Genomic DNA, 22,015 nt, shown 5'->3' with positions numbered 1-22,015 from the left:
AAATCATCTGACAAAGTCTTCGAATTAGCGCTTCTGGAAGGTGCTGCATCCTGCAAAGATTATCTCAAACAAGAGTTATGAAAGACAGGAGACTGGCACTATGTGATAATGAATACCACACCCGCGGGCATAATGCTTGGCAGGACATTACCAACAAGTGATGGTGTACTGTAATCAATATCACTACTGATAGAACAACATGGAAAAAGCGAGGGTACGCTTAGGGGTGCCGATGAGGGGATGTATTGTTATAGCTGTTTGCCCGTCCTGTTTGCAAACTATAGCAGGTCCTGTTGAACACTTGCATTGCTGCATTTTGCAGCTGTTTAAGAAATGAATCTATCACCAGTTACTCTTTGATATACTCCTCAGTGCGTTGAAATCACAGTTCACCATGTCCAATCCTTCAATTACGACTAGACATACTTAATTTTTTTTTTACATGAAAGTTTAGAAGGTAGGAAACGAGGTCCTGGCGGAAGTAAAGTTGTGAATCGTGCTTGGGTAGCTCAGATGGTAGAGCACTTGCCCCCGAAAGGCAAAGGTCCCGAGTACGAGTCTCGGTCCGGCATAGTTTTTTGCTGCCAAAAGTCTCATCTGCAGAAAAAGAATGGGCAGACAGTGCTCCTACACCAGCAGCAGCAACAGTTTGATTCGTAAATTAAGTGACGGACAGTCTGTCCCATTAAGATTGCCAGGAAGAATGCACCGTGTGCTATTCTATGACGCACTGCAGCATATTTCTCGGCGATGGACCCACACTGCAGGTATGCGTCATCAAGCCAGCAACAGTGCCCAGGTGAATACGTGTTTCGACTGGTATTTCTCGGCTGTCATGTATGAAAGAGATGCCGCCGCCTCATCCTTGCAGGATCTGAACTGACACCTATGTGTGGTTTGGCAACTGATGGCCATGTCGGCCGTTCTTGGGGACCGCCGGAGAATCCCAACTCCTGGGGATGTGTGTGGAGTTGGCGGCATCAGCGTCAGGCATGTGTCTTTTATTAATGATCTCTTGTTTAAGCTATATTCCATCGATTTCACCGACCAATAGGATGCTGCAAATTAAAAAAAAAGCTATCCCATACATGTGAAGAATATCGATTTCATTAATTTGCATAAAATTTTTGTATCAATGTGGTGTTAGTGGTACAATAGTTTACGGTAGGGCGTGCGTGAGTGGGTGACATGCAGCAGCACAGCGGGTTAAGTGCAGAACAATAGGTTAATTTACATAATTTTTATGTAAAATTCAGCACAATAGTTTAAGGGGGTGGGTAACAGAGACGAATGCGCCAGAAATGGCGTTCAATAGCATGTGACATTCGAAAAGTGTACCAGAAAATGGACATAACTAATTACTTAAGTTGGTATCAAAGGTGGTACAATAGTTTAAGGAAATGGGGGTGACATGGAAAACCACTTAATAGAACAATAGGTTAAGTGCCGACAAAGGGCCAAACATTAGGTTAAGACACCCAGAATACAGTGCCAACAGATTAGGTTATGCAACATGTTTGCCCCATGTAATTAATTCTTAAAAGACCTACATGTTTCCAAACAGCAGAGAATGATGAGCAAGGGAAATCCAACACCACAAACTGATTTTTTATAAATAAACAATATATCCTTGAATTTCCTGTTATGAGATCCTTCCTATCCACCAACAGACTGCCATCTTGGATTACGTCACGGAAGGGATGACAGTGCCCTCTGGTGGCAGTACTGTGTACTAGGTCAGTTTTACTCTGGACCTCAGGGTGAACACACTTAATGGTGGTGCTGCCTCTAATTGTTTAAATAATGACTGAAAACAAAGACTTATGTCCAGCATAGGCCAAGTCCTTTTCCAGCCAATTCCTAGGAAGAGGTGGCGGTTGGATGACTTAGGTTAGTGGAGGAAGCCCAAGTGTCCTTTTTTCCCGCCATTTTCTTAGGTTAGTAGCTGTGGTATGTTGCATTGTCCCTATGGAATTTGAACTTCGCGCCAATTTCTGGGGGGAGGAGATGGAAGGGGGGAGGGAAGAGGATTTACCAGAGGGGAGAGGTTAATTACTTGATTAATTTTACAAAGCAGTTAATCAACTTTATAAGAATGAGAGGAGCTATTCCAATAACTCAGACCTGAAAGTGTACCTGTAACAGCAAGGGAGGAGGCATGACGTCAGTGCAGTGATGCCACTTCTATGGCCGCCATCTTAGATCCGCCATCTTGAATATATTACGGAACAATGCAGAATGGGGCCATGCCCATTTTACCCTACTACTGCCGCCATGTATCAACACGACAAAACAAGGTGTAACAACAGCTCGCAGTGTACATGCGTGGTTCGAAGAGTGCAGTGTGGGTTTACCCTACTCTCCTGTCCACCAAACTCCCTGGATTTAACCCCAATTCACAATCTGTGTGATAGCCTCAACCGGGCTGCTAGTGCTATGGATCCTCAATCGAGAAACATAGGCACCTGGCCAAGGCGCTAGTGTAGGCATGGGTCCACATCCCTGTCAGTACCTTCCAGACCCTCACTAACGCTTTTCCTGAGCGTCCACGCTGCAAAGGGTGGTTATTCATGCTTTTGACAGTTGGTCACATTACCTTGACTGGATAGTGTGTTTGGATAAGCTTCCCTGAAATACTTTATGCTGAACAGCTACATTGTGACTGCTAAGGTAGGTGCACATGATGTTTTTTTTTTCATGCACAATCACTGAGCATGGGAACAATGACCCAAAGGAATTCTCGTCTAATGTAAAGGCTGTTAGTGGCACCAAAAATTAGTGCCTGGTCGCTAATGGACAAGACTGGAAACGAAGTTGAGATTAGGAAAGCAAAAGAAGAAAAGCTTAACTCTGTTTTCAAATGTTCCTTCACAAAGGAAAACCCAAGAGTATTGAGGCAACTTACATCTTGTACCCTGAAGTGGTAAATGAAATGGATATTGGTATCAGAGGCGTCGAGAAACAGCTGAAAACTGAACAAAGCTCCAGGATACAATAGAATCCATATTGTATTCTACACCCCATTCACAGACGAATTAGCCCATCTTAACCGTAATCTATCATTGACCCCTTGAACAGAAAACTGTGCCCAGTAGCTGGAAGAAAGCACAGGTCCAGCATGCAAGAAGGGTAACAGATGAGACCCACAAAACTATAGTCGAATATTCGTGACATTCATCTGTTTTAGAATCTTATAACGTATTTGAGCTTAAGCATAATGAGGTATCTCGAACAGAACGATCTCCTCCATACCAGCCACGCCATTTCGAAAACATAGATCATGTAACACGAAACTCACACTTTTCTTACCTGATATCTTGAAAGCCATGGATCAAGCTAGTCAGGTAGATGTCATATTTCTCGATTTCTAAAAAGCATTTGACTCTGTCCCACAAATATACTTGTAGTCAAAAACACGAACATGTGGGCTATCAGACGAAGTACATGACTGGACTAAGCATTTTTTGGTTGGTAAAACACAACATCACAACATACACTCCTGGAAATGGAAAAAAGAACACATTGACACCGGTGTGTCAGACCCACCATACTTGCTCCGGACACTGCGAGAGGGCTGTACAAGCAATGATCACACGCACAGCACAGCGGACACACCAGGAACCGCGGTGTTGGCCGACGAATGGCGCTAGCTGCGCAGCATTTGTGCACCGCCGCCGTCAGTGTCAGCCAGTTTGCCGTGGCATACGGAGCTCCATCGCAGTCTTTAACACTGGTAGCATGCCGCGACAGCGTGGACGTGAACCGTATGTGCAGTTGACGGACTTTGAGCGAGGGCGTATAGTGGGCATGCGGGAGGCCGGGTGGACGTACCGCCGAATTGCTCAACACGTGGGGCGTGAGGTCTCCACAGTACATCGATGTTGTCGCCAGTGGTCGGCGGAAGGTGCACGTGCCCGTCGACCTGGGACCGGACCGCAGCGACGCACGGATGCACGCCAAGACCGTAGGATCCTATGCAGTGCCGTAGGGGACCGCACCGCCACTTCCCAGCAAATTAGGGACACTGTTGCTCCTGGGGTATCGGCGAGGACCATTCGCAACCGTCTCCATGAAGCTGGGCTACGGTCCCGCACACCGTTAGGCCGTCTTCCGCTCACGCCCCAACATCGTGCAGCCCGCCTCCAGTGGTGTCGCGACAGGCGTGAATGGAGGGACGAATGGAGACGTGTCGTCTTCAGCGATGAGAGTCGCTTCTGCCTTGGTGCCAATGATGGTCGTATGCGTGTTTGGCGCCGTGCAGGTGAGCGCCACAATCAGGACTGCATACGACCGAGGCACACAGGGCCAACACCCGGCATCATGGTGTGGGGAGCGATCTCCTACACTGGTCGTACACCACTGATGATCGTCGAAGGGACACTGAATAGTGCACGGTACATCCAAACCGTCATCGAACCCATCGTTCTACCATTCCTAGACCGGCAAGGGAACTTGCTGTTCCAACAGGACAATGCACGTCCGCATGTATCCCGTGCCACCCAACGTGCTCTAGAAGGTGTAAGTCAACTACCCTGGCCAGCAAGATCTCCGGATCTGTCCCCCATTGAGCATGTTTGGGACTGGATGAAGCGTCGCCTCACGCGGTCTGCACGTCCAGTACGAACGCTGGTCCAACTGAGGCGCCAGGTGGAAATGGCATGGCAAGCCGTTCCACAGGACTACATCCAGCATCTCTACGATCGGCTCCATGGGAGAATAGCAGCCAGCATTGCTGCGAAAGGTGGATATACACAGTACTAGTGCCGACAATGTGCATGCTCTGTTGCCTGTGTCTATGTGCCTGTGGTTCTGTCAGTGTGATCATGTGATGTATCTGACCCCAGGAATGTGTCAATAAAGTTTCCCCTTCCTGGGACAATGAATTCACGGTGTTCTTATTTCAATTTCCAGGAGTGTATTATCTCGGATTGAAAGTCACTGACAAACACAGAGGTAACTACAGTTGTACCCCAGTGAAACTTCCTGGCAGATTAAAACTGTGTGCCCGACCAAGACTCGAACTCGGGACCTTTGCCTTTCGCGGGCAAGTGCTCTACCAACTGAGCTACCGAAGCACGACTCACGACCGGTACTCCCAGCTTTACTTCTGCCAGTACCTCGTCTCCTACCTTCCAAACTTTACAGAAGCTCTCCTGCGAACCTTGCAGAACTAGCACTCCTGAAAGAAAGGATATTGCGGAGACATGGCTTAGCCACAGCCTGGGGGATGTTTCCAGAATGAGATTTTCACTCTGCAGCGGAGTGTGCGCTGATATGAAACTTCCTGGCAGATTAAAACTGTGTTCCCGACTGAGACTCGAACTCGGGACCTTCGCCTTTCGCGGGCAAGTGCTCTACCAACTGAGCTACCGAAGCACGACTCACGACCGGTACTCCCAGCTTTACTTCTGCCAGTACCTCGTCTCCTACCTTCCAAACTTTACAGAAGCTATCCTGCGAACCTTGCAGAACTAGCACTCCTGAAAGAAAGGATATTGCGGTGACATGGCTTAGCCACAGCCTGGGGGATGTTTCCAGAATGAGATTTTCACTCTGCAGCAGAGTGTGCGTTGATATGAAACTTCCTGGCAGATTAAAACTGTGTGCCCGACCGAGACTCGAACTTGGGACCTTTGCCTTTCGCGGGCAAGTGCTCTACCAACTGAGCTACCGAAGCAAGACTCACGACCGGTACTCACAGCTTTACTTCTGCCAGTACCTCGTCTCCTACCTTCCAAACTTTACAGAAGCTCTCCTGCGAGTGCTAGTTCTGCAAGGTTCGCAGGAGAGCTTCTGCCTCATTGACTCACTAGTTCGTGGTTTAGTAAAAGATCTGCATAATTAACATCATTCATCTTTCGTCAGTTTTAATAGTAACTTCAGAATTTTGGCAGATGATGCAGTTATCTGCAATGAAGTCCAATCTGAACGACGGTGTACAAATATTCAGACAGACTTTAATAAGATTTCAAAGTGATGCAATGACTGGCAGCTTGTTTTAAATGTTCAAAAACGTAAAACTGTGCACTTCACAAAACGAAAAAAAACATAGTATCCTACGAATACAATAAAGTGAGTCACCGTTGGAATCTATAAACTCATACCACTAAAGACTTGGATGTAACACTTAGTAGGGACACGAAATGGAACAATCATATAGGCACAGTCGTGGGTAAAGCAGGTAGCATACTTCGGTTTATTGGTAGAATACTGGGAGAATGCAGGCTATTTCTTACAAATCACTCATGATACTCATCCTAGAATATTGCCCAAGTGTGTGTGAGACCAGTATCAGGTAGAACTGGCAGGGGATATTGAACTTATACAGAGAAGAGCAGCACGAGTGGTCAAAGATTTGTATGACATGCAGGGGAGTGTCACTGAGAAGTTCAAAGAACTGAACTGACAGACCCTTGAAAATAGATGGTAACTATCCCGAGAGAGTCTGCTAACAACGTTTCAAGAGCCAGCTTCAAACAACGGCTCTAGGAGTATACTACAACCCACTGCATATCGCTCCCATAGACATTATGAGGATAAAATAAGATTAATTACAGAATACATAGAGCAGTTTAAACAATTAGTTTTCCTAGTGTTCATACGTGAATGGAACAGTAAAAAGCCCTAATACCTGGTACAGTGGGACGTACCTTCTGCCATGCACTTCACATTGGCTTGCAGAGTATAGATGTAGATGTAAAAGCACTTGCATAATCTTACATATATCCATATTTAATGGGAGCTGGCATGCATTACACCAAGCAGCAATAGTGTCTAAGTCGTTCCCGTTATTCTTTACTATTTTCAACGACGATTCTTTCCTGTACACAGCAGCACCGTCAGCAAACAATCTTTAAGTGCTGCTGATCCTCTGCATATTTTTAAAACATGAGTAGTCTTATTCGCTTAACTGAGGCACACCCAGTGTTACATTCATATCTGCGGAATACCTGGCATCCTGTATAACGTGCTGGGTTCCTTTAGTATGCTATTCCTCTAGTCAATCACATATTTACGAGAACATTCCGTATGACAGTTTCTTGGTTATGAGACGACGATGTGGTAAAGATGGAGTCTACCTGTCCACTTGCATTTACTGTTTGCGAGATGGCATGCATGAATAAAGCAAGCTGTCCTTCCTATCAGTGGTTTTTCTTGGGTCCGTGCTGATTTTTTAAGAAAGGCTTTCTTTCTTCCGGGAACGACATAATGTTTGGCTTATAATATGCTGTAGGATCTTGCAACAGACGGACGTCAGCCAAATTTGAACCTGTCCCCAAAGACTGTAAAAGTAATTTTGAAACACTCTGTATATACGATAAGACAAGAGTCACCTGCGCCACACGGGACTGTAATTTGCGCAAGAGATTCTCGATAAATACGGTACAGCAAAGCAGTTAATACTGCGGTGCATTCATTGTCTGGTGAGCTTACACTTAGCTGATGCCTTGTAGTCATCATACACCATGTCGAATATCATCGCCATTGCGATAGTCACCTACTGCAGGAGATTTTCTCCTGTTCTGACATCATTGCTGCATGTAGCAACTCTTTGTCCCCTGCCAGTGGGCTAAACAAAAGGTCGCCACATACCAGTGAAGTACTTGAGCTTCTCATAAGGGTCTGGTCCAGTGGCGCGCAGCTCGCCGCCCCTGGAGATAGGCTCGCTGTCGCTGCTAGAGGCGCCGCCCCCGCCACCCCCGCTTCCGCCGCCCGCGCCGCCACTCGCCTCGTCCGCCTGCTGGCGCTGCTGGCGCTTCCGAGCCATGGCGGCGTAGTCTTCGAACGGAAGTCCCGGGCCGAACTGTGGCAGCCGGAGCTTGCGGGACAGTATTGTACTACCTGCAACATTTCAATCGTATTAGCACAGAGAGAACAAAACGAAACAGTTCCTGTCCAATTGTGTGGCAACCACTCCAGAATAAAAGGATGCCCCAGTACAATCACAATGCATACAATCATGCATAACAAGAGTTGTAAAACCGTAGGCTACCACAGACTACCATAATTAAGCGTAGACTACGTTAGTGCCACGTGGGGTAGCCGTGTGGTCTAGGACGCCACGGTTTGCGCGGCTCCCCCCCCCCCCCACCCCCCCACCCCCCGTCGGAGGTTCGAGTCCTAGTTTACGTCAGATTAAGTAGTGTGTAAGCCTGGGGACCGATGACCTCAGCAGTTTGGTCCCATAGGAACTTACCAAAAATATTTAAATTACCCAGCAGCCCACCACAGACTGGGTCCTGGGTCCTTTTCCCGTCAATTTCCATACGGAGGGAGGGGAGGGGAAGGGGAGGGGGGCTAGTAGAGGAGGAGGGAGAGTGGTGGGAGGAGTGAGTGTTTGGATAAGTTTAGTTGAGGTAGTCCACTTGACCTATTACCCAGCTAGAATTTGAACTTCCCACCATGACATCACTGTGACATTGTCATATCTAAGCCCACCATCATGGTTACGCCATCTTGAATAAATTTGGCAACAGTGCAGAGTGGGGTGGTGCTCTCTTTGCCCTACTACTTTTGCCTTCTGCAGGGAAGTGCTCTACCCTGAAAGGCAAGGACCCAGGTTCGAGTCTCAATCCAGCAAAAGTTTTAATCTGCCTTGAGGTTCTATATCAGTGTCCGCTGTGCTGCAGAGTGAAAATTCGTTCTGGCATGGGGGAAACATTAACAACATTCACTGTGCCATGGGCAGCAGGTCCGGTGCTGAAGTGTGAACACGTGAGTACAAAACGGTAAGTCTATACCGACAGGCATAGTTCGCTTAGTGGTGCAGTTACAACCCTGCGGAAAACATCAGGAAGTAAACTACGTAACGTGTTTGCGGGAAGGCAATTATATGCAGAGAGAAAACAACTAAAACACGGAAGCATTTACATATTAAGGTACCAGTGATCACAATATCTGCATTTATACTCCTAACATCCTGTATAATAAACTGATCAGAGATGGCCCAGAAAAGTTATGTTAGGTAAGTACCAGACAATGTAGGTATTAATACTGCCCAAGAAATCGTTGCAAAAAAAATTAATGAATCTTAACTGGCGTTTTTACGAATATTACTCAATACATATAGACCAGTTGCCACCGCTCCTAAATACAAAAATTCATTTTCTGTAGCAGGGCTTCACAACACAATGGTGTTCGAAAGGCTTGTTGAAATTACTTGCAAAGTCGTCATTGTTTGGCTGGGTCAAAGAGAGCGACCGATTGAAGGCGATACGGCAGGCGTAATTGGCAGGGATTTATCTTCTCTGTTTGCGGCCTTTAGGCATACTGAAGAGTGCAGTGCATTTGACTGTACATGAACAAGTGTCTGTGAAATTATCTGTTCATGATGGATTCCATACAACTTTACCATAGCTCAAAAACAGGCTTGCGTCCATCTGTGTAAGAAACCCTTCAAAAAACTTCAATCAAGTAAATACAAAATCCGTTAGCAACGTCACAACAGGTAACGAAAATTCTATTCATTCGTGCGAGCCAGGAATTACGCAGCATTAAATTGTTTGAGTTTCCAAAGTAAATCGAAAATGGTTCGTTCATGAAGCACTTGTGGGTTTACTCTAGGCACGTTTAAAACTTTATGCCCAAACGCCAGAGTATATGGGGTTAAAAATTTTCAATAAAATAAAAGGCAGTAATATATTTAAAATGGAGATTGGTTCACTGAAAAGATTGCTCTTTACTCTCCTGGTGGAAAAGTGTTATTATTCTGTCAATGAATTCATTGAGGACAGCTTCACAATCTGAACACAGGGATTGTAATACATTTATTATTTTATGTACATGTGTAGCTGTAACTCAGAAATGTAAAATATAATGTAAACTTCTGTATTTCTCTTAAAAAAAGTGAAAAAAGTTTCTTTTGTAAACCTTGACATGTCTCCTGTACATCAAATCAAATGATTTGAAAATTGTATGTAATGAGATGAATAAACCACATAACATAACATAACGTCGCAACTGTTGCTTTAGAGCAGCTGTTCCAAATCCACGTGTAATTACCACCTAAGGGGTAAAATTTAGTTTCATAAGGGTAAAAATAAAAGGGTTCAATTGTGTTTCGGTCACGAAACTAAAATATTTTTGAAATAGCATTACTATTTCCTCTATTTCATAATATTGTAAACTGATTAGATAATTTATCAAAAAGTACATTTTTATAAATACTAGAATGTGTAATACATTATGGTGGAAGTTGCAGCTTTTGAAACGAATGTAAGAACAATATTTCCTCACATAGTCTACCCAATAGAAGCATAGTTTGCACCATGCATGTATGACAGTAAAATTGAGACATACAGCGTGATACAGCTGCCCCTACTTGTTGGTTTTATGCAACACTCAACAGTTTCAAAAACAACGAACTAGATTTTCATATTCTCTCGCTCACTACACGCAAATTATTAGTCTTACAGAAAAAAAACTGACCGGGACCATTCTGTAGGAAATTTAATACATTTCCGCTGGAAGTCATGGTTTTCGACTTATTGAAGAAAAACGCGTTTGATGGTCACTTTTGTACGTTTTTCTGGAGTAATTCGAAATCTACACCCTCTAGCAGAAACGTATCCCAGTACAAAATTTAGCTATATTAAATTTCCTACAAAAAGTTTGTTCTTTTTTCGTGTAGGACTAATAGTTTGTGTGCACTGAGCAAGAGAATATGAAAATCATGAGTGTGGTATTTGAAGGCATTGTGGGTCGCACAAAACCCAGAGTCAAGGGCTCCTAAATCACCGTGCATATATCAAGTAAGCTTTAATATCTAATGAAACTGTCTTCTCAGAGTTCTATGTAGTTCCCACAGCAGACCGTAAATTGCCTCGTTACTAACTTAGCAACAATGAACGAACTAATTCACTAATCGCCATCACAGAACAACGGTAAATATGTAACGACTACTATAGGCTACACTGTATTATTGTTATTTTGTTATTGTTATTATTATTGTTGGTGTCAGTGTTCAGACACAAAGCATTGAAGAAAAGAGTCCAACAAATAAGTGCTTTACAAACAGAACGCCTTAGTACAACGTACACATTTTAGCTTGGTTGATTTTAAATGGGGGTGCAGCGAGTGTGTGAAGGAAGTGTGATTAGGGAGAGGAGTAGTGTAGAGGAAACATGTTTTGTAACAGTAGGGTTTCTTTTCTGAGAAGGAGTTGCAGGTGGCATTCGTGTTGCACTGAGAACGGCTTTGTCATTATACAAAAGGAGATTGTTAGAAATAAGCAGCACCAATTGCCTCATTGACTCACCAGTTCGTGGTTTAGTAAAAGATCTGCATAATTAACATCATTCATCTTTTGTCAGTTTTAAAATGCAAATGGTCAAAGAAAATTCATTTTCGGTCTAAAATTTAGTTAAGCGCTAATGCGAGGTAGTCGGGGGAGGTGTGGGGAGCAGTAGCTAATATCCGATTGCACAAAAGGATAATGGTCTCAGAAACATTGGGAACCACCATGGGGAAATCCATTGAGATTAACGACTCGGAGGCTGCACATAAGGAAATCCATTGAGATTAACGACTCGGACAAGAGCAGATTATTATTACGCAAAGGCTGTGAACGAGTATCTTGAAAACAGCGAAGCTGGTCGAATGCTCACATGCTACTGTCGTGAGCATCTATGGAATGAGGTAGAAGGGCAGTGGAACTACCACAAGGCGCTAAATGGTTGGACAGGAAGAACAATTGACACTGAGTAGCTCACATATCGTTTGCTACAAGTCATCAATGCCATCAGAAAAAAACTACTGAAAACTCTGCTTCATTCTTCATCATGGTAGCTATCAAACAATGATTGTTTGGGCAATTTCATCTCACATTATAGAGGTCAAGAGTGAGCGTGTCACATCACTACTTCAAAGTTTTCTGAAATATATGTTGACATTCCGCGTGATAGTTCCCAAAAATTTTGATTTTCTGATGATTTGTTAAAACGCTACATACCTCTCTATATGAGAGTATTTGTGAAAATGTCGTAACGAAAGGGAAAATTGAGAAACTGTAATAAAGAAACCGAAAGTAATAATCTGAATTTATTTTGAATAAATAGTTTGTTTCCAATACTATGAGACATGAATAAAACATACAAAATTCTAAGCTTTTCTCTTTTTTTTTTTTTGAAAAATAAACTACGAAAATTTGTAACTTCTTGCGAAGTTCAAAATTATGTTTTAAAAATATTAATACCACGGGTTGTTAACTGTTTTGAGAAATGATAAAGTGGGAGGACTACTAACTGTCAGCTATGACATTAATGCGTGAAATTCTTACACTGTCAAAAATCAAACAACGGAAAATGCATAACAATATTATGAGAAGGAAATTTGCCACTCACCATACAGCGGAGATGCCGAGTCGCAGATAGGCACAACAAAAAGACTCTCACAATTGAAGCGTTCAGCCATTAAGGTCTTCATCAACACTAGACACACATACGCACACTCACACTCAACGCAAACGCAACTCACACACATGACTGTAGTTTCAGGCGACTGAAACCTCACTCATCGGCTGAGACTGCAGTCGTGTGTGTGAGGTGCGTTTGCGTTTGCGTTTGCGTGTGTGTGTGTGTGTGTGTGTGTGTGTGTCTGTCTCTGTGTATGACATTTTCCTGTTATTCAGGAATTATTTTCTCCAAAACCCCCATCCTAAATGTCCTAAAAATGTCATGGCACGTTGGTCGGTCATTGTATTTAGTGAATGTACAATCAGAGTGGACAAAACCTGTCTGTACAAAATGCGAGAATTTTTTGAGATAAACCTAGCCTTACCCTCAAGGCCAAAAAGTCATGGACACTTAAATATTTAAACTGATCGCTGGTTTTAAATAAATGTCATGCAAAATTGGTATTTCTAAATCAGAATAATTACTTTACAACATTATAAATGAGTGGGAAAAGAATTCATAATTTTGTGCAAAAGCATTTTATAGCGAAAATGAGATACAGAATATTTATACACATTTTTGTAATTATGATACTGTTCACAAATTATTATTGTCTTCTGACATGATTTTATTTCTTCATGAATTTCATGAATTAAAATTGCCTACAATATAACAATCAACGCTGCACTGTTGGAAAGAGTTCATCTGTTTTTTTTTTATCATGTGCTTCTCACTGAATTTGTACAGCCGAGCTGAATTTTCACGCCGAAGAGGATGATCCAACAACAGCAGTACTTGGGAAATGGGAACTGCACACTGATCGTTTGAGGAAGGTCATTTGAAAGCATTAGCAGGACCATCAGTCGTCTTTATGACGGTTATATTTTGCAGCTCGTGAGAGACACTTAACTATCTGTCCCACCCACCACTGATTGTCATACACACAAGAAATGAAGTAGCTTCCTACAAAGTCTTCTAATGTATATTGTGGTCTCTGCATTTCACACGCAGTAACAGGCTGAATATCGTGGAGAATCGTTCTTGGAATGTATGTGTCACACTGGGATCAACCTAGTTGTGACTTGAATCTACCACAGGCTTCATAGCGGACCACTCTTCTCTCTTTTTTAAACAGAGTTCCCTTAATGTACTTTCATTTAGAATTAAAAGTTTCATGTTTGTTACGAATGTTGATATGCTGTGTACAAATACAGTAGCATCTCTTATAGCGTCAACAGCTTCATACTGGGGATTAAATCTTGCGCAGGACGTTTACAGAGACCTCCTAACCTCCTACCCCATCACATGCACTCTTCCATGACCTGTTGCTGAAAATATCCTCTTTTTTTTTTTTTTTTTTTTTTTTTTTTTTTTTTTTTTTTTTTTTTTTTTTTTACTGCAGTGCTGACCGAGCTCACAAAGCTGAAAGTGGTTTTTAAAATGAGATGCTGCACCACCAGTCACATACACATGTTTAGGAAATGTATACATGGCGAAACCAGAATACACTTCAGTTTCGTCGTTTTGTGGGTCCCTGAGTTGTGTCTGAAATGGAAGTTTTGGCAGCTCCACGTCGCATGAGTTGTGATGGAGTTTAAGCTTGTTGCGTAGAAGTGCTGTGTAAGAAAAAAATTAGAAACATGTTTCGATTCGTGACTGGATGAAGAAAAGACGTCAGCACGGTTCCTCAGCATCCTTGCTGAAATAATTTATAACGGAAGATCCAAGAAGTTCTTTTGTTTAAATTTCTTCTAAATAGAGTTAACTATGCGATAAAGAATAAAGGTGCTGTAATGCATGAAGCATTATCGCCAGAACTGACATTACATATCATATTACGTGCATTACAATCGAGAACACTAGGCATGCTATAAGATACGGTTTTAGTTGGTAATGATGCTATTTCATTAGCACCAATTGTTATTGACATTAACAGCAAAAATTATTAACATTAGCAACAATAATTAGTCGAAGCAGGCCGCATTAAGAAGAGAATGGTTTGTAAACTACTCTCTTGAAGATAGATCTGTACAGTGGCAATATTTCAAAATTCTAAGATATGTGAATGGGGAGCACTGCAGCGACGTTTTAAATAGATGAGTATTGAATAAAGAATGCAACTTCTTGAAATGGTATAGCCTTGCCTCCTGTCAACAATATTCCTTAACAAAGAGTTGGCCATCTTGTAGACGAGAGCATTGCCATAGCTAGAATTATACTAGGTCGTATTTTTCTTAATTCAGTTGTATGTGTGCTGCTAAATCAATAGATTTTGCCCTGCAGCTCAAATATTGTCAAAGCATCTATGTTCTGATCGCACATGACGGTCTCAGCGGCAGCAATAGGTTACTTATTTTTGTAATCAGCATCACTGAAATCCCGCAAACACCTAAGCAAAGCATAGATATCCAAAAAATGAACGTTAGTGTCCATTCCGAAATTCATATTTCAGTTTGGCTACACTCTACGAACATACATAACCTCAAAACTTACGCAACTAGTGTTGTCAAAGTTAGAACACCCCGAAAGTGTTTAGTTTCACCATCGAGTTGCGCAAACGCGCGGCGCGCATGCACTGTGGCCGATTGCGCAGTTGCCCGCAACATAGTGTCGTCGTGTAAACTAGACTTAACAAATTGTCACAGATCTAATTTACTGAGGGTCTCACAAGCAAACGTACCCAAGAGATACATTTTGATTGTGGTCACTTTGAATATGTTGTAGTGTAGAGCAAAATAAAACACATTTTTTATATGTACCCATATGGCCGTTAAGGAGGTGAAACAGTCCCTTGAAAAAAACTGAGTTTAATACCTACGAGTGTATACTGTTGAAATGGTAACAGATATAAAAAGACTTCAAATAGAAGTAATATCGTTTTTAACGTATGTTACAACAGTACATCCATATTTGTCGAAAAAGTAATTTTTTTCGAAATCCCCTCCTCCACACTATTTAGTTTTTCATTTTAACATTTGATTAACAGAAAAACGTCTAGCATTGTTAATACCAAATTATATCATATACGGTGCAGTGCTATTTGAAAGATGCATTTGTCACAAATGTCTCTAATCGCAATCCACATGATCGAAATGTGTGCACTTGAATGCCAAGTGTCATGTTGGACTGTTTAATAAGCTGTAAACATATTCTAAATGTATATTCTACCTGTTTATTATATATATGTGTGTGTTTATATATATTGTTCTCAAGTTGCAGCGTTTTCAGATTTAATTATGTTACATTTTAAATTGTTTGTACAATACTGTTGTAATATTATTGTAAATCTGTACAGGAATGAGGAATTGCAGAATTGTTCAGGCCAAAAAAATGCTGATTGCCAGGTGATTTCGAAAAATGACTTTTTCAGCAATTCTGGATGTACCGTTGTAACGTAAAATTCTAGAATTTTTATTTGAGGTTTTTTTAAATATGTGTTATCGTTTCAACGGTATACATTCATAAATATCGAACTCAGTTGTTTTTAAGAGGATGTTTCACCCATTTAGCGGCTGCATGGGCATGTATAAGTAAAAAAAAGTGTGTGTCTCTCATTTTGCTCCACACTGCAATATATTCAACGCCGATCAAAATCGAAGTGTATCCGTTGGGTAGGTTTACTTATCAGTACTCCGCAGCTCTTGGGTTTTACTTATCAGAAGCGCACAATGCTTTGCTGGTGGTGGCAGAAGCGAACTTACTGATAAAGTTTTTTTTTTTTTTCAGCCAAATAATGGCGATGAAAAAGGCTTCCACCACCGCCCTAGAGAATGATGGCGACATCACCTACAAAGGGATGATTTAAATACCGACTTGTTACATGTAGTAACTATAGATGTTTATTTTACCAGTATAAATTTAATCAGTTGATCAATAAGATGCATTTCAGATCTAATTTAACTTAACTTTTGTTTTGTCTGAGACATTTTAATTTATTTTGAGAATGACAGCAAATTAATAGCATGAATTTAATAAGAAATGAAATAATAGGCCAGTATGCCTATGTGGTTCATAAACAATGTAGCACTTTCTGCAGATATATTTCGGAGAAACGTGCGTCTCAGAAACCCTAGTGAGGCGCCATACTACTATTACGCAGTCGGAAATCGATCCGCCATATCGTTTATTTTGCTTCGTTGACTCAGTTACCAAAGTTACCAGCAGCAGCTCGCGGCAGGTCTGGCGAATTATAATAGCCGTTGAGAATACTAAAATTCTTTTAGGACACGAGTGTGTGACAATGTTTCACTTTCAATTTTTCCATGTTACTCCTCTTCGCTTGAGGCAAAACAAGCGCCGTATCATTTAAGGGGTACAGAGGCGAGTGCCTCTATGGTGAGTGCGCGAGGCTCACTCCTACTGCCGCTTTTCATCACAACGCGCCTGTGCTTAGCATACAACGGATTGTACCATAATCTAAGATTGAAATTAAAAATTAAGATAACTTTTCCAAACTTTGTCAGTGTTTGCTTCGGTATATTAATGTTAACATTGTGAAGTCTCAGAATGATCAAATGAATGTTTCGCTAAATACATTATTTTACGAAAAAAATAAGCGGCCCTAAATAATGAAGCTAGAAAGCTAAAAATTGTTCAGAATTTAGAAATATATGTCACAATCAAAAGTTAACAGTCTCGACTTAATAAGAGTAATACTTCGGTCAAAATAGGCTTTTCTATGCGAAAAATTGAAGGCGCTAGCCGGCCGAGGTGGCGGAGCTGTTCTAGGCGCTACAGTCTGGTACCGCGCGGCCGCTACGGTCGCAGGTTCGAATCCTGCCTCGGGCATGGATGTGTGTGATGTCCTTAGGTTAGTTAGGTTTAAGTAGTTCTAAGTTCTAGGGGACTGATGACCTCAGCAGTTAAGTCCCTTAGTGCTCAGAGTCATTTTGAAGGCGCTAGATATTGGACTGAGAAGTACGAAAATTCGTATGTATCCTCAGTTTGATCTAAAAACCTTATATCTGTGACACCAATAAGCTACCTTTATTAGTTTTCAAGTTATTTATTAAAAACCAAATTTGGAACGAAAATGCTCTTATTCATAATAGATTATCATTTGCATTTGTTGTAGAAAGTTCTAATTACAGCACTCGATTACATTGATGAAATAATACAGATGTGCCAAGTTTCAAGACTTTATTGTAAGTAACAATCATGACAAGGAATCTTCAAGAGGCAGTTCGGACCTGATGTTCAACTGTCAGTTCCGTTCTAAAAATTCTAGTCGGCAAAGTTTACATGCAGTCGAGCTAAAGCTTTTTCAGTAACTAAAGCAAACTTAACTCTATTTATATAAAAACTAAGAAGATTGTAAATTATTGAACGACAGAGATATTAATTAACGCGTGTCCGAGAAAGGGGTCATTTAGATATTGCTACCTGTGCCTAGGACTGCTGATAGCAGATGTTCCGTTTGGATGCGCCCATATACAAATACGTTAGAGCGACACTTCGCATCGACATATCAATCGGTTCGCATCAATCAAACGCCTGCCTTGGATGACATCACAGCTAGGCAGCTACCAAAAGTGTTTTCAGTAAAAGTAGGAAGTGAGCTCGCGAGGACTGCACACCGTACTGGATTGCTTAGATTTCACGGAAGTAACTGTTTGTTTGCCACCGATAATGTTTGAAAAACAGCGTAGTGAGTGACGAGATTATTTTTCATTTTTAAGGCGAACAATTAACTTTTGGTGATTAGAAGTCAGGGTGATAGACCATTTTACCTGGAACTTTCCATGGAGGTCATCTCTGAACTGTTAATGCTGCTGTTTCCGATAGGGACATTATTATTCTTAAGAATATTATTATACTTTGCGCGTGTGAACTCTTACTGAATATATCAATCAGTCAAAACTCAAAACTTTTATTTATAGTCAATGTCCCTGATCCCGCTGAGTAAATAGCAAGTAGGAACATTTTCTCTCACTGAGCACAATGAGTAATATGGATTTGCAGACTGAAAATTACGTTCTCCATCGCTTTCTGGCTGACCGCAAAATACTCTTCAGGCTCTTTTAAACGGCGAAGGCAGGTGTACAGCTCACACAGACAACTTAAGTGTCTTTTCATAACGACATAACAGAAGTAGCGACCGTTTCATTATTTACCCGCCGTCCGACAGCATATAGTCATCACGATAGGAATCCGATGATAACAGTAGCCGAAACACGTAATATGGAAAAATTATGTGATCGAACCAGAAATAATAATTAATCAAAAACCTACGAAATTAACAGGTTTGTTTGCGTAGTTATCATCCGCAGCATGCATAGAAATATTCGTTTTGTAAATAAAAACTGCCTTTTCTTGTTGCAATGTATTTTATTTCTTCCAGACACGTTTCGCCTTTTACTTTAAGGCATCTTCAGTGGAATCAACAACAGTACAGTTTTGTTTTGATATGCAATATCAAGACCTGAGTCGAAACAAGGCCCCCGGAGTAGACAATATTCCATTGGAACTACTGACGGCCGTGGGAGAGCCAGTCCTGACAAAACTCTACCATCTGGTGAGCAAGATGTATGAAACAGGCGAAATACCCTCAGACTTCAAGAAGAATATAATAATTCCAATCCCAAAGAAAGCAGGTGTTGACAGATGTGAAAATTACCGAACTATCAGCTTAATAAGTCACAGCTGCAAAATACTAACACGAATTCTTTACAGACGAATGGAAAACCTAGTAGAAGCCAACCTCGGGGAAGATCAGTTTGGATTCCGTAGAAACACTGGAACACGTGAGGCAATACTGACCTTACGACTTATCTTAGAAGAAAGATTAAGGAAAGGCAAACCTACGTTTCTAGCATTTGTAGACTTAGAGAAAGCTTTTGACAATGTTGACTGGAATACTCTCTTTCAAATTCTAAAGGTGGCAGGGGTAAAATACAGGGAGCGAAAGGCTATTTACAATTTGTACAGAAACCAGATGGCAGTTATAAGAGTCGAGGGACATGAAAGGGAAGCAGTGGTTGGGAAGGAAGTAAGACAGGGTTGTAGCCTCTCCCCGATGTTGTTCAATCTGTATATTGAGCAAGCAGTAAAGGAAACAAAAGAAAAATTCGGAGTAGGTATTAAAATTCATGGAGAAGAAATAAAAACTTTGAGGTTCGCCGATGACATTGTAATTCTGTCAGAGACAGCAAAGGACTTGCAAGAGCAGTTGAATGGAATGGACAGTGTCTTGAAAGGAGGATATAAGATGAACATCAACAAAAGCAAAACAAGGATAATGGAATGTAGTCTAATTAAGTCGGGTGATGCTGAGGGAATTAAATTAGGAAATGAGGCACTTAAAGTAGTAAAGGAGTTTTGCTATTTTGGGAGCAAAATAACTGATGATGGTCGAAGTAGAGAGGATATAAAATGCAGGCTGGCAATAGCAAGGAAAGCGTTTCTGAAGAAGAGAAATTTGTTAACATCCAGTATTGATTTAAGTGTCAGGAAGTCATTTCTGAAAGTATTCGTATGGAGTGTAGCCATGTATGGAAGTGAAACATGGACGATAAATAGTTTGGACAAGAAGAGAATAGAAGCTTTCGAAATGTGGTGCTACAGAAGAATGCTGAAGATTAGATGGGTAGATCACATAACTAATGAGGAAGTATTGAATAGGATTGGGGAGAAGAGAAGTTTGTGGCACAACTTGACCAGAAGAAGGGATCGGTTGGTAGGACATGTTCTGAGGCATCAAGGGATCACCAATTTAGTATTGGAGGGCAGCGTGGAGGGTAAAAATCGTAGAGGGAGACCAAGAGACGAATACACTAAGCAGATTCAGAAGGATGTAGGTTGCAGTAGGTACTGGGAGATGAAGAAGCTTGCACAGGATAGAGTAGCATGGAGAGCTGCATCAAACCAGTCTCAGGACTGAAGACCACAACAACAACATGCAATATTTGTTGATTAAAAAACAGTTAGCCGGCCGAAGTGGCCGTGCGGTTAAAGGCGCTGCAGTCTGGAACCGCAAGACAGCTACGGTCGCAGGTTCGAATCCTGCCTCGGGCATGGATGTTTGTGATGTCCTTAGGTTAGTTAGGTTTAACTAGTTCTAAGTTCTAGGGGACTAATGACCTCAGCAGTTGAGTCCCATAGTGCTCAGAGCCAAAAAACAGTTCACGTCCTGTTTTTGACGTAAGCAAGTGATTAATTACTGTTCGCGTTTTTGGGTGGCCTTTGCGTTTCTTCTTCATCTGCATTGTACATTATCTATACTATACATTGAAGTAAAAGGTCACGTGAGGTGTGTTAAGAGAATGACGTGTGTGTTGGTCATTCGTACCGGGCAGTTTACGGCACTGGGAAAATGAGATTATGATTTCGGTAAAGTAGTTTTGTTAAGAGCGAATTAATTTTATATTTGTGTGTTTTCAAAATTTATTTATGTTAATTTATTGTTCGGATGCAATAACAAGTTTTGATTGGTTTTGTCCATATGAGCGAGATTGAGCAGGTTGGATGCCGCTTTCCGATTGGCTGTGATGTTTCTGTGCCAATCAGAAATTAGCATATTCGCGCATATTTTGGGAACTAGAAACTTCTTTTGTGCAGAGAGAAGAGGAGAGTCGGGGCTTGGATCTCTTCCTAGTGATCAGACCTATTGATACGTGCTCCGTTGAAAATAATTAATATTGTGATATTTCGGTGCCAAAATGTTTAAGCAATGCCGTTAAGTATGGAAGGGAGTTCGATTTAAAGCACAGTGTGAAATTCGTAACATTTGGTGACATTAAAATATATAAATGCAGCGTGGCGCGCCGCTTACTCGCGAACTTGAACAATTTGTTCCGTGCGGCTGATATTAGCAACATTTGAGGGAGCAATTTTAAAAGCAACAATCCATTTGTAAACTTTCTGTGAAGGATATCCCATAATTACCATAAACTGCTACTGTTATGAACAAGGTTTACGTGTGAACTTTCCAGACTACGTACAATTTAGAGTAGGAATTGGCAGTGACTGGTGTATGCAAGCTTACCGCAATTGACTGAAATTTTACGCACAGCAATACTTTCATTTAACTATTCCTTCCGACAAAACAATTTTAGTGCGACTTGCAGTTCCGATGTGTACAGATGTTTTTCCTACAATTTTTTTTTGGGTTGAGAACTGCATTTCAGTATCTGCAAGGAGGCGTGCGTGTGAAAAGCAATTCACCACCAGGTGAGTGTAACTTTATACATCTTTGCAATGCACTGCGTAGCCACAGATGGTCACATACACCATAATCAAGGCAAACAGCTACTCGAACATGCACAGCGCCAAGGACGCAGGCACGTGGGGGGCATGTTATTCTCTCGGGAAATTTCACTTGGGCTTCCAAAGTTCCTGCGGTAGTAATAGAAGGCACCATGACATTAATCCGGACCATCTACATCCCTTTATGCCTGATGTCGCCCATATATCGATAACATTTTTCAGCAAAGTAACTGTCCGCGTTATAAGGCCAGAATCGTGCTACAGTGGTTTGAGGTTAGTGATAGTGGAATCTCTCTGATGTTTTGGGAGACAAACTCTCCTGAAAGGCTGTTGAGTGCGAGTTCCACGCCTACAAACCACCGTCCTGTAATTTACGGGAATAGCGTGACCATTGCGCAGGCATCTGGAGTCACATACCT

General features: G+C 41.7%; 1 protein-coding gene across 1 annotated transcript in view; it reads right to left on the bottom strand.

The window, feature by feature from the left end:
* LOC124777965 (uncharacterized protein KIAA0513) overlaps window positions 1-22,015 on the bottom strand; it is a 257,665-nt gene that overhangs the window by 120,476 nt on the left and 115,174 nt on the right. Inside the window, exon 3 of the mRNA XM_047253524.1 lies at window positions 7,594-7,842. Coding sequence (XP_047109480.1) covers window positions 7,594-7,842 — 249 coding nt within the window. The remainder of the gene's footprint in view (window positions 1-7,593; window positions 7,843-22,015) is intronic.

Source organism: Schistocerca piceifrons, chromosome 2, assembly GCF_021461385.2.
Source record: "Schistocerca piceifrons isolate TAMUIC-IGC-003096 chromosome 2, iqSchPice1.1, whole genome shotgun sequence".
NCBI lineage: Eukaryota > Metazoa > Arthropoda > Insecta > Orthoptera > Acrididae > Schistocerca > Schistocerca piceifrons.
The sequence above is the reverse complement of the archived record's forward strand: the minus strand, read 5'-3'. Positions and strand labels throughout refer to the sequence as shown.